Genomic DNA, 13,174 nt, shown 5'->3' with positions numbered 1-13,174 from the left:
CAGTTCCAATTCCAAAATCTTGTTGTTAAAGTTGTTTTACAGGAGGCAGATTTGGGGAAAATACCATAAAGGAAGGACCTATTGAATTAGATTACAAATTACACCAGCCATTCAAACAAGTATAAAAGTCAGAAATCCACATACTCAGGTGTATGTATGAAAAAAAAAGGATAATGTCACAAAGCACAGTGTCATTCAATATGGCAATTAACATAGTTAAGTTAATAATTCTACAAGTAATTGTATTGTTTTATATGAATGGCAGTATATTTTATTGTGTGGTATTCCCATAGTCCTTTGGATAATATCCTATAACTGCTGTTGTTTACTAGTTATTATGCAGTTAACACTAATCCCCTGCTTGCCTATGAGGGTGTAATTTTTTGCAAACTACACAAATGAACCTAATCTTCTTTTCTTTGTCTTATTCAACCAACTCTTCTTGTTGTTTGATCCCATGTAAAATATATGCCCTCTGTATTGCCTGCTGGTGGAGTATACATTAAAGACAAGTACAGTGTAACTTTCACCACACTATTTCTAATTACAATTCAAATGTCGTAGTAGATGTCTGGACTCTTTGCGATAGCCTGAGAGTCACCATATGCAGTATGTGGTGTGGGAAGATTATGAGGCTAATTCCTGCGTAACCGTTCCTCATTAATCCAAAGAAGGATAACGGATTCTCAAAATGCTAATGTCCTATAAAAATGTCCCCAGTTACATTTTACAGAGGAAGTTTATAAGATGTAGAGGTAGTGTTTGCCATCATCTGTCTGGGGAATAAGTTTTTTGTTTTACTTTTCCCCCCACACACTGAGAAAGAGAGGCCTCAGCTGCACTGACATTCAGAGGACAACAGTGTACCTTAAAATATAGGTGAGAATCAGTGGAGGCTCCTCAGAGGAGGAAGGGGAGGATCATCCTCCGCAGTGAATTTCTTAAAAATGTATGTCCTGAATACAAAGTGTTATGTTTGGGGCAAATCCAACACAACACATCATTGAGTACCACTCTTCATATTTTCAAGCATGGTGGTGGCTGCATTGTGTTATGGGCATACTTGTCATCTGCAAGGATTTGAGAGTAAAAATAAATAAATGAAGAAAACTGAATAAAGCTAAGAAGAGGCAAAACCCAAGAGGAAAATCTGGTACCGTCAGCTTTCCAACAGACACTGGAGTTGCTTGCCAAGACGACATTGAATGTTCCTAAGTGGCCTACTATAAAGTGTTGAATTAAATTGGCTTGAAAATCTATGGCAAGACTTAAAAATGGCTGTGTAGCAATGATGAACAACCAACTTGACAGAGCTTGAAGAATTTTAAAAAGAATGATGTGCAAACATTGTGTTATCCAGGTATGCAAAACTCTTATTCGAGATTTGGAGACAATTTATGCTTGATCCAAAGATGTGGTCGTAGGCGCAGTATGGCTTGTGTGACTCAATTGCGGAGCCTCGCGGAGGCTAAATTGAGCTCTACCGCATCGGCGTGCGTCTCTCAAATGTTTTAACAACATGGAGGGCTCCGTATAGACATGACTGGTTGACGGTAGGTGAGAGCAGGAGGTCCTGTATAAACACAAACTCATTTCCTTTACAACAGCTTTGAGCTGCTCCGCAAAGCGCAAGAAGTATGAATGCCATGATTTCTGCGGAAGCCATATCACCATAAATGCTGCACGGCCAATGCAGATGTCAGATTTAACATGCAGCGTCTTCACCCAGAAAGACTCACAGCTTTCATCGCTGCTAAAGGTGATTCTAACATGTATTGACTCAGGGGGTTAATAAATACATATGTAATGATGTTTTTTAATATTTTAATCCCACTTTGTAACACAACCAAATGTAGAAAAAGTCAAAGGGTGTGAATACTTTCAGAAGGCGCTGTATATGGTCTTGAGAAGTAACATCACTTGTACAACTTGTTCAAGAAATTATTTGCTCATCTGATGGATAAATGATTCGCTCATCTGATGGATAAATGATTTGCTCATCTGATGGATAAATGATTCGCTCATCTGATGGATAAATGATTTGCTCATCTGATGGATAAATGATTCGCTCATCTGATGGATAAATGATTTGCTCATCTGATGGATAAATGATTCGCTCATCTGATGGATAAATGATTCGCTCATCTGATGGATAAATGATTTGCTCATCTGATGGATAAATGATTTGCTCATCTGATAGATAAATGATTCGCTCATCTGATGGATAAATGATTCGCTCATCTGATGGATAAATGATTTGCTCATCTGATGGATAAAGGAAGGATGCTGACATGAATTAATGCATGCTTCTTGATAACATGAAACATGCTTATTTAGATTTCATACTGTCTTCAGGGATTGCGGTGTCTGTTTAATGTAACTTGGGTATTAACTGAGCACTTTGTAGAATTCGTTTTTAAAAACTTTTGTCAATTCATAAATGCTAATGCGATAATAATCAAGGCTCAATATCATATTCATAATAATCAAATATTTATTTCAACAAGTTGACTTATTCAGTACAGTACAATACAATCTATTAACAGTGAACTCCCAGTTCTCAGTCATTGTATGTCCACATGGCAGAGTAGAGGGGTGGACAGTCCCCCTTGGAAATGTGTCCCCACCTTTCAGTCTTGAAATAAGTTTTACAGGCATCATATACCCTTCACAAACACCAACTTTGGAACAGCTGTAAAAGTACGACCAAAAGATATTTGCCAAATGTATCAATATCCAAAAGGAAACCACTCCATCACATTCTTTAGCTTTAGCATTAGAGTACACAAAAGTCACATGCCATAAAAACATATAATTTATTATATCCTTTGATTTATTTAAATGACAGAGAAAGAACTCTGAATATTTCCCTTCAAGAGGTAATTTCATACAATTTTTGACACAGTCATTCTGCTAAGGGCAGTGGTAGGTTGCCCAGCTTTCTGCAAGGATCCTCACAATAGCACCCATGGAAATTAAATTGCAATTAATTTGTACACGTAATAACACATTAAAGGTTTGCGGAATACCGATCTCGGTTCTCAAAATCTCTGTAGGCAAACTTGGCGTCCTTCTTGTCATGTGGGATACGGCCGAAAGGGGCGTGGTCATTGAAGCAGGTGTCGAATACCTCGTCCACCACTTTCTCTGCCTCCTCTCGGCTCACCTTCCTAACAGCAAGGATGGAACGCAAGGCACGTCCCCGAACACATTCCTGATAGGTAGTAGTGAATGGGTTAGGTAGGAAGTTCTTCATGTGAATATTGGCCATCATTAGCACTTCTTGTTAATCGATAAGCACTGACAAAGGCAGTGCTATACTTGTTATTACATTGTACTACAGTTTCAACTAAACAGGTTGTCAATTCAAACATAACATTCCACGGGATGAAAAAAAAAAATCATGTTATGCTATACCATGAAGGATAGCAGTTTTGACTGAAATACATACAAGTAAGAATCATTTTGTTTGCAGTGAATTCACATGATCTCCAGATATTACCTGATGGTGCTTCTTGAGGCCAAAGTTGAACCTGGATACTTCATTATGGAAAGAGCAATCCCCACTGAGATTGGCTGCTCGAATCTGAAAAAAAAAAAGAGCCGAACAATTAACATGACTTCCTTTAAAAACACAATTAAAACTGAGCACAAACACAATTCATTTCCCCATAACATGCACGTTTATCTCTTGGTCTCACCTCTGAGCAGGCCAAGTGCTTGAAGTTGTTAAACCAATCCACATGCGCCCGGCAGTGGTCAAAGGCATGGATGAGCTCATGTGTAACCACTCGGTTCATGTGGGACTGCTGGTGAATATTATTCTGACACAAAACAATCTAGAAATGGGAAGGGGGAAAACAATTGGTATCTTACAGATATGATACAAAGTACACAGTGTAGCATGTGAACCTGTACACAAAGGTAACGGTTCTAGCTGTCTTACTTGTGATGATGTTGCATCAAAACCGCCACTGACAGTTCCATCACAGTCTTCACAGGAGAAATGTCTATCTTTGTACACTGCACTGAAGAGACAAAATAATACTTGACAAAGGGGTGGCATAATGATGTCAAATGTACATTAGCATGGAAGAAAAAGAAGAAAAAACACATCATGATATATCTATTACATCACGTGTCAAACTCATTCCACAGAGGGCAGAGTGTCTGCGGGTTTTCGCTCCACCCCTGTACATGACTGATGAATTAAGGTCAGTAATTAGTAAGGAACTCTCCTCACCTGGTTGTCTAGGTCTTAATTTTTAAAAAACACTAAAAAAAGACACTCGGTCCCCGGTATAATTAGTTTGACACCCCTGTGTTACCTACAGTGACTGTACAAAACATTATTTTTTTTTTCCCTTTCACCTTTATTTAACCAGGGAAGCTAGGTGAGAACAAGTTCTCATTTACAACTGCGACCTGGCCAAGATAAAACAATGCAGTGCGACACAAACAACAACACAGAGTTACACATGGAATAAACAAGCGTACAGTAAATAACACAATAGAAGAAAAAAAAACATTAGGACACCTGCTCTTTCCATGACAAACTGACCAGGTGAAAGCTATGATCCCTTATTGATGTCACTTGTTAAATCCACGTCAGTGTAGATTAGTGGGATTCAAAGTCGGGGTCGCGACCCCACTAGGGAACTGCACTGGCGTCGCCAATTAAAAATAAATAATTCACATAATACATTAAGAGTACAGATTATTGTATGGGACAATGCACAAACATTTTACAGAGTAAATATATTTATTGGTTTATTTTCATTTTGATAAGAGATAAAAATGCAATGAATTTAAGGTTATTTGTTAATGTGAAAAAATCAGAATTTTCTTGGGGGAAAATGGGGTCCACAGAAATTCAGGCAAAATAAATGGGGTCCCGCTAAAAAGTTTGAATACCACTGGTGTAGATGAATAGGAGGAGACATGGATTGTGTATGTTTGCCCTTCAGAGGGTGAATGTGCAAAACAAAATTATTAAGTGCCCTTGATAGTAAGTGCCAGGCACATCAGTTTGATTGGGTCAAGAACTGCAACGCTGCTGGGTTTTTCAAGCTCAACAGTTTCCGTGTGTATTAACAATGGTCCACCACCCAAAGGACATCCAGCCAACTTGACGACTTTGGGAAGCATTGGAAGTCAACATGGGCAAGCATCCCTGTGGAACACTTGACACCTTGTAGAGTCCATGCCCCAACTAATTGAGGCTGTACTGAGGCCAAAAGGGGGTGCAACTCAATATTAGGAAGGTGTTCCTAATGTTTTGTACACTCAGTGTATAATATAATACATAATGTAGCAAAACTGTAATGACATATCATTTTATTTATTTTACCTTTTTAACTAGGCAAGTCAGTTAAGAACAAATTCTTATTTTCAATGACGGCCTAGGAACAGTGGGTTAACTGTCTGTTCAGGGGCAAACCGACAGATTTGTACCTTGTCAGCTCGGGGGTTTGAACTTGCAACCTTCCGGTTACTAGTACTGGTTAGAGCTTGACTTCTGTTCATGTGACTAAAGCCTTACAATATGTCTTATTCTAATTGCAATGTCTGTCTTACAATTATAATGAACAAAAATATAAATGCAACATGTAATATAATATGTTTGTACCCTGTTTCATGAGCTGAAAAAAAGATCCTGGAAATTTTCCATAAGCACAGATGCTTATTTTTCTCAAAATGTGTGCACAAATTTGTTTACATCCCTGTTAGTGAGCACTAGTGAAAATCCATCCACCTTACAGGTGTGGCATATCAAGAAGCTGATTAAACAGCATGATCATTACACAGGTGCACCTTGTGTTGGGGACAATAAAAGGCCACTAAAATGTGCAGTTTTGTGCCACACATGTCTCAAGTTTTGAGGGAGCGTGCAAATGCCATGTTGACTGCAGGAATGTCAACCAGAGCTGTTGCCAGAGAATACAATTTTAATTTCTCTACCATAAGTTGCCTCGAATGTCATTTTAGAGAATTTGGCAGTACGTCCAACTGGCCTCACAATCATAGACCATGTGTAAACACATCAGCTCAGGCCCTCCACATCCGGCTTCTTCACCTGCGGGATCGTCAGAGACCAGCCACCTGGACAGCTGACGAAACATGGGTTTTGCACAACCGAAGAATTTCTGCACAAACTGTCAGAAACCATCTCAGGGAAGCTCATCTGCATGCTTGTCATCCTCACCAGGGTTTTGAAGTTCAGTGTCATAACTGACTTCAATGGGAAAATGCTCACCTCGATGGTCACTGGAGAAGTGTGCTCTTCACAGACGAATCCCAGTTTCAACTGTTCCCGGGCAGATAGCGTGTGTAGTGCCGTGTGGTTTGCGAGTGGTTTGCTGATGTCAACGTTGTGAACAGAGTGCCCCATGGTGTCGGTGGGGTTATGGTATGGGCAGGCATAAACTATGGACAATGAACACAATTGCATTTTATCGATGGCAATTTGAATGCACAGAGATACCATGACGAGATTCTGAGGCCCATTGTCAAGCAATTAATCCGCTGCCATCACCTCATGTTTCAGCATGATAATGGCCCCATGTCCCAAGGATCTGTAAACAATTCCTGGAATCTGAAAATGTCCTAGTTCTTCCACGGCCTGCATACTCACCAGACATGAAGCCCATTGAGCATGTTTGGAATGCTCTGGATCGACGTGTACAAAAGCGTGCTCCAGTTCTTGTCTATATCCAGCAACTTCGCACAGCCATGGAGTGGGACAACATTCCACAATCTACAGCCTGATCAACTCTATGCAAAGGACATGTGTCACGCCTCACGAGGCAAATGGTGGTCACACCAGATACTGACTGGTTTCCTTATCCACGCCCCTACCTTTTTTTAAAGGTATCTGTGACCAACAGATGCACGCATATCTGTATTCCCAGTCGTGAAATTTGTAGATTAGGGCTTAATGAATTCATTTAAATTGACTGATTTCCTGTAACTCAGCAAAATCTGAAATTGTTACATGTTACGTTTATATTTTTGTTCAGTGTACAATAAATCAGTGTCATGGCAGCTAGACCCGAGTAATGTGTTTTTCCAATGAATGAGCTGCGCCGGGTGATACAAGGAGGAAACACAGCCCTGGGATTGGATGGGCTATGCTATGAGCAACTTAAACACCTGGATGATTTGTTACTGGAGGAGGTACTGGCGTTAATGAATACAGTAGGAGAAGAAGGGGCATTACCAGCACTGTGGAAACATGCCTTAGTGGTACCAACTGTAAAACCGTGAAAAGAAGCATCACACCCGGGTTCATACAGACCCATAGCGTTGACCTCTGTACTGTGTTAAGTAATGGAAAGAATGGTCACAGACAGATTAGTACATATGTTTGAGAGTAAATGTATGTTTTCCTCGTACCAGAGTGGTTTTAGGTTAGGAAGGTGTACTATGGACTCAGTGCTAGTACTGGACTGTGATATAAAGAAGGCGCTGGCCAACAAGGAGGGAGTGGTGGTGTTGTTTCTGGACATTGAAATGGCATACGACATGCTCTGTAAAGGGGGACTGCTGCTGGAGCTATATTCTGCTGGGGTGAGTGGTTGCTGTTTAATTGGATCCAGGATTTCTTCAAGAATCGGACCACACAGGTCGAAGTTGGTGGAGCTTATTCTGAGTTAGTGGGGATAGAGAATGGGACACCGCAGGTAAGTGTAATTAGTCCAGTTTTATTTAACATAAATGGTGAATGCCATGTTCCAGGATGTTGGGCCTGGTTTGGGCCTTTCTCTGTTTTCCGATTATGGGGCGCTGTGGAAAAGAGGAATGAATATCATGTTTGTGGTCCAGAAGGTGCAAGAGGCAATGGAAAAGGTGGTGGATTGGGCAGATAAGTGGGGATTTAGAATTTAAGCAGCAAAGAGCAAGTTTGTAATTTTGGGATTTAAAAGAAAGAAGGTTGTGCAAGGGCTTGACATGTGTGGTTGACTGCTGGACCGGGTCAAGGCATTCAAATTCACGGAGGTTTGGCTACAACACTACAGATGTTGGATGTGGTACAGGCAATTGTGCTGCGGTTGTGCTGTGGGGCATTTCAAACTACCCCTATCCCTGCGTTGTTGACTGAAATGGAGGAGGTTCCGTTGAGGCTACAACTAGCTAAGCTGGCATTGCGCTATGGGATGAAAGTGCAGGGGCATGTATCATCTCACCCTGCAAGGTGTCTGTTAGGAGAGGCATGGGAATGGGGAGAGGGAACTGGAGTGAGAAGAGGTAGGCCAAGCTATCTGACCCAAGTGCACTAATGGGGGGTGGAGTCAGGAATGGTAGGTCTGGAAGTGGGGGTCCCTGTCTGCTGGCTGTGTGTTCCTCGGAGGCTGTTGCCAGAGCCTGATGTTGACATGAACATTCTTGATGTAACAAGGACTGTAGAGAGCCTTCTCCGGTGGTTGAGGCCCATCTGCCGTGAACCTGGGGGTCCCTACTTACACATATTCACAGATGGATCAAAGAAACCAGGCAGTGGGAGAGCAGAGTTTGGGATACATGTTCCCAGTTTCAGATACATCAGGGGAGGCAGCTGTCTGATGGAGTTTCAGTCTTTTCTGCTGAAATGCTAGTACTAGTGTGACCATTGGGATGGGTCAAATAAGTGAGCCCTAAAACCGTGTTTTGTGTTCAGACTCTGCTGCCAGCCTCGTTGCGCTGAGAGAAGGGAAGTCAAAGGCACACCCAGACCTGATAATAGAGCTGATGATGGATCTTTATAAGGTGGGGCAGAAAGGCTGCAAGGTAGGTTTTCTGTGGGTCCCAACTCATGTTGGGGTAGGAGGAAATGAGGCAGCCGATATGGTGGTCCCATTGGGGGGGGATGGAATGTAGGAGCATCATAGTGAAGGTGTTGACCAGGAGTGGCAACGTGAGTGTGAGAGAGAGGAGCGAGGTAGGAAGTTTTTGTCTGTCCAGAATTCTAAGAGGAAGGGTAGTAGGTATCTGGGGAGGGAAAGGAGGGATGGGGTTCTCTTGATGAGGCTGAGGTTGGGGGATTGGGAAGTGAGTTATTGTTAGTGGAGAAACACCCAGATGGCAAGTCTGAGGAATGTGGGGAGGTCGAGACTGTACTACTGTGACGCATGTTCTGTTATAGCAGACAGTATGCTGAGGATAGGAGGATATTTTTCTGTGAGCTGACTAAATTGGGTGTAACCACATTTTCGCTTGTAACTATTTTGGGCTCAAATGACAGGCGGAGCAAAATAGAAAGGAAGCTGTTGTGGTTTCTTTATTCCATCTGCTTGCACCTAGGCTATTTATATAATGAAGTGTGTTTTTCACTCTCCAGCCTGAGAAAGGCAGCAATATGCATTACAGTGTCTAGTCTGCCGGTAACTAATAGGAGGAAGAAGAAGAAGAATTATGGCAGCTGACAGCTGTGTTGAGTTGTGATTGATGATGATAGTGGCTGGCTGACACTTACCATCCTGAGCTTTTCATGGCTCCAAGGAGAAGCTTTGCATATGGACCTGAAAGGGAGATAGAATGAGATTAGGCCTAATCGGTTATGCACCATGACAGCAATCAGGTCATTCAACAACTAGCGTATAGCTAACTGGCTTACTCATGACAGTCTCTTTACTGTTCAACGATTGCTAGCTAGTTGGCTAGCTAAGCTTGCTAGAAACATGGCTATGACGTATATGACAAATGTAAACATGGCATTAATGGTTACACGGTCATCTAGCTAACTATTGCCATGCGATATATTTGAGGATGACAGACATATCAGCTTGCTAGCCTGTTAGCTTACTTGTTTCCATTGCGAATTGTAGCATGACCTGACATTTGTGATTGAAAGTGAACAAGCTTTCTGCTATCGATCCCTTTTGGAACTTTCCCGAATTCCTCTCCGGGAATAGGTTATATCCATAGTCCTCTTCTTGCTGTTCAGTTTGATCCATTGCATGAAAATAGTTTCTAAAATAGCTACTTAGAGCTTAGCAGCGAGAGGTCGTTCTGTTTTTCAAATCACGTGGTAAACCAGACCGAGATAAAAAGTAGTTTGATATTAGATATTCGTTTTTCAATCATCAATAGCTCTTACACGGTGTGCCATGACTATGATAATAATATACCTTATTTTTAAAATAATATTATATATGAGAGAAAGAGATGTATGGAGAAAAATCCATCTATTCTATCCATCCATGCTGATTCAGAATATACCATTTTCATAGTCAAGGCATGCTTGGATCAATAGCTATTGACAAGAGAAAACAGAATATCCAGTATAAAACGAATTTTACCTTGTAAACGAGAGGTGAAAGATTCAATTAATGTCTGCGACAACATTGTTGCTAGCTAGACATAGAAAATAAATTTGCTTTTTCTAATATAATTACAAACTAGGTTTATTGCAACACAACTCCATGCATTGGCAAGTGACATTAACTGCGTGCACGTTCGGTACAGTGTTGCCAACTAACTTTCAGGGAAAGTTGCTAGAGGCAGGTCGATTTGTTGCTAAATGACGTTGGGATGTCATGGCGTGATGACGCCATGACGTAATAACGTAAAACTGCGTCGTTACACAGAATACACAATAAAGTTACTCAAATTTGTTAGTTTAGATTTGTTTATTTATTATCATATATTTTTATTTGTAAAAGTAATACAAACACAACACATTTTATATGATCACATTTTTATTTTTAAACACAACACATTGAATTATTGAACAATTGCACATTATTGAACAATTAAATTGTATTTATTTTATTTTTAACTAGTAAACCTACACATTCTGAACAATTAAAGTTTTAAGCAGTGTATTGGTAGTTAGTTAACATGTTACCTAACTGATCAACATGTATAGGTACAGGCTAATACCAAGGTATATATGTTATCTCATTGAACAAGCAACTTAACTCAAATGATGAGGTATGTGCTAGGCAACTCTCTCCAGCTCTCTCCAAGTTGTTGTGCTGCTCAATGACTAGCTGGCTAGCTGCTCAATGGTCTCCAGATATTGCCACTGTTCTCACACACACTGCAGTACACACTACCACCATCAGTTGTGTGTCTCCGTCAGTTCCAGAAAGTCCACTCCTTGCGTACGTACTGTAAATATGATGAATCATAGATTGGCAATCCTCTTCATCTTCACTGTCCACCTGCATTGTCATGGAGCTGGAACCAGCAGTAGAAGATGGAGTGGCCTTAAAGCTGTATGCTGCTGGGGTGCCAAACTGCTGCAGAACTTCACTTGGTAGTTTATGCTGGTAACAGGTATCACCAGCCAGCTTCAGTCCATACCGCACCAGGAGTATGGAGTTTAGAGTGTGAAGTGACATTCTATTTCTTAACTTTGACTTGACTACACTCATTTGGCTGAATAGCCGTTCAACCTCCGCATTTGAGTGTGGTAAGGAGAGGACAGTAAGTGCAGCTTTGCACAGTTCTTCAAATGGATTTGACCCGGAAGAGTCCGTGTAGTTATTGACTTCACTCCAAAACTCGACTGTATTTTCAGTTGAGTCCCACCAAAACAGAAGGATGTTTCTCCATTGGAAACAATTTGATCAATTGTTTGGGGTATCCCCGTAGCTCAGCTACTTTAATCATTTCAGTGGTGCCTTTATTGTGCTTTAGCGTTTCCTTAACACTGAACAAGGCCATGTTTCGCAAGACTTCTAGGTTGTCTGGGAGCCTTGCTTGTATCTCCTTGCTTAAAAAGCAACAATGTAGTTGATGCACTGTCTCCAAATGACCTTTTTGTCCTCTGGCGCAAGACTGAGTTGGTACACCGTGCTCTCTAAAAGGTACCCAAGGTATGGTGATGGACTGAGATGTCCATCAATGGCATCCTTCAGGATATCCATTTTTGCCATAGGGTTAACTACTTTGTTGCAAATTGATGTTAAAAGGTGTACCAGATTGTCCAAAAGCTTGTCAGGATCTGTTTGCTCACCCTCAAATGACGTCACTGCAACTTGTACGTCGGACATGATTGATTTCAAGAATATCAGGTAGACATAGTTGGTCTTGTCCATGTACATGGCGTGGAGCACATCAGCCATGTAGCAACGCTCACTGGCTTTGGTCAACTCAAAGTGGAGTTTCAGTTCTTCCCACTGGCTCAATATATGAGTTACCGCAGGCTCAATCAATAGCCAACGTGTGGCACACACTTTGGTGATCTGCAGGGGTTTCTGGCCACAATAAACGCATGCCGTTTTGTGGAAATCGAAAACCAGTTGTAGGTTTCCCTGATTAAGTACTCAACACTCCAAGGGATGGTTTCTTTGGATGCTTGCACAGACAGCCAATTGTGAAGACTGGCACACACCGCAGATGAGTACCAAATTGGGCAATGCACATTTTTTCCTTTAAAATCTTGTGCACCCCAGTCATCACGGACGCATTATCAGTGCCAATACACTGAAGATTCTCTTTTTTAAGGTCACACTTCTCAAGAAACTCAACTACCGCCTTTGCTATTGATCTGGCATCGCCCCCCTCCAATTCAACCAGCCCGAGAAATGTGGACACCGGGATAAAGATGTCTGACAGTAGGAGTGGAGTTTTTGGAAAAAGGGGACCCGTGCTTTTTCGCTGATCCATTTGTGGTTTCAGGGTGGGTGAAAACTGACTTCCGGGTTTCCACTTTCCTTACTTCCGGGTTGGAGCGAGTGGTCGCATCCGCACCTTCGGTCCGCAGGTAGTATAACTCTTTCATTACATTTCATTACATTTCATTATAGTACAACGGTTTGATTTGTCTAATCTTAGCAATTTCTTCTTGGCTAGCTACATAGCCGTCATTGTATCAAAGATAATTGCGTAATTATCGTATTTCGTCGTCCTAACGTAGTCTACACTGCTATCTGCCCAGCAGCTAGCCAGCTAGCAAACGTCCACCGTTTACCGAATAGCAGCACTGTAGAAACTATTCACTCAACTGAACGACTTGATTAGTGTAGTGTTAGCTAGCTACATAGTTGTCTTTGCTGTCTTCGTATCCAAGATAATTGTGTAGTTTAGAGTGTGTAGTTTTAGAGTGATTATCTTAATTTACCGAGGTTAGCTAGCCAGCTATTTGTCGTCCTTAACGTAGGAGACACTGCTAGCTAGCCAACAGCTAGCCAACGTCTACCGAACAGAACTTCCGCACTCAACAACCCAGTCCGCTTCGCTCCACAGG

General features: G+C 41.5%; 1 protein-coding gene across 1 annotated transcript; it reads right to left on the bottom strand.

The window, feature by feature from the left end:
• Window positions 1-2,471: 2,471 nt before the first annotated feature.
• LOC115119110 (mitochondrial inner membrane protease ATP23 homolog) lies at window positions 2,472-10,134 on the bottom strand. The gene is made up of 6 exons (XM_029647855.2): window positions 9,782-10,134; window positions 9,452-9,497; window positions 3,947-4,028; window positions 3,702-3,839; window positions 3,503-3,586; window positions 2,472-3,214 (listed from the first exon to the last, which is right to left on the bottom strand). Exons 1-6 carry the CDS (start codon window positions 9,930-9,932, stop codon window positions 3,011-3,013), a joined length of 705 nt encoding a protein of 234 aa, XP_029503715.1. The 5' UTR covers window positions 9,933-10,134; the 3' UTR covers window positions 2,472-3,010.
• Between the last annotated feature and the right edge of the window lie 3,040 nt (window positions 10,135-13,174).

The sequence above is a fragment of the Oncorhynchus nerka genome, linkage group LG23, assembly GCF_034236695.1.
Source record: "Oncorhynchus nerka isolate Pitt River linkage group LG23, Oner_Uvic_2.0, whole genome shotgun sequence".
NCBI classification, from domain to species: domain Eukaryota; kingdom Metazoa; phylum Chordata; class Actinopteri; order Salmoniformes; family Salmonidae; genus Oncorhynchus; species Oncorhynchus nerka.
The sequence above is the reverse complement of the archived record's forward strand: the minus strand, read 5'-3'. Positions and strand labels throughout refer to the sequence as shown.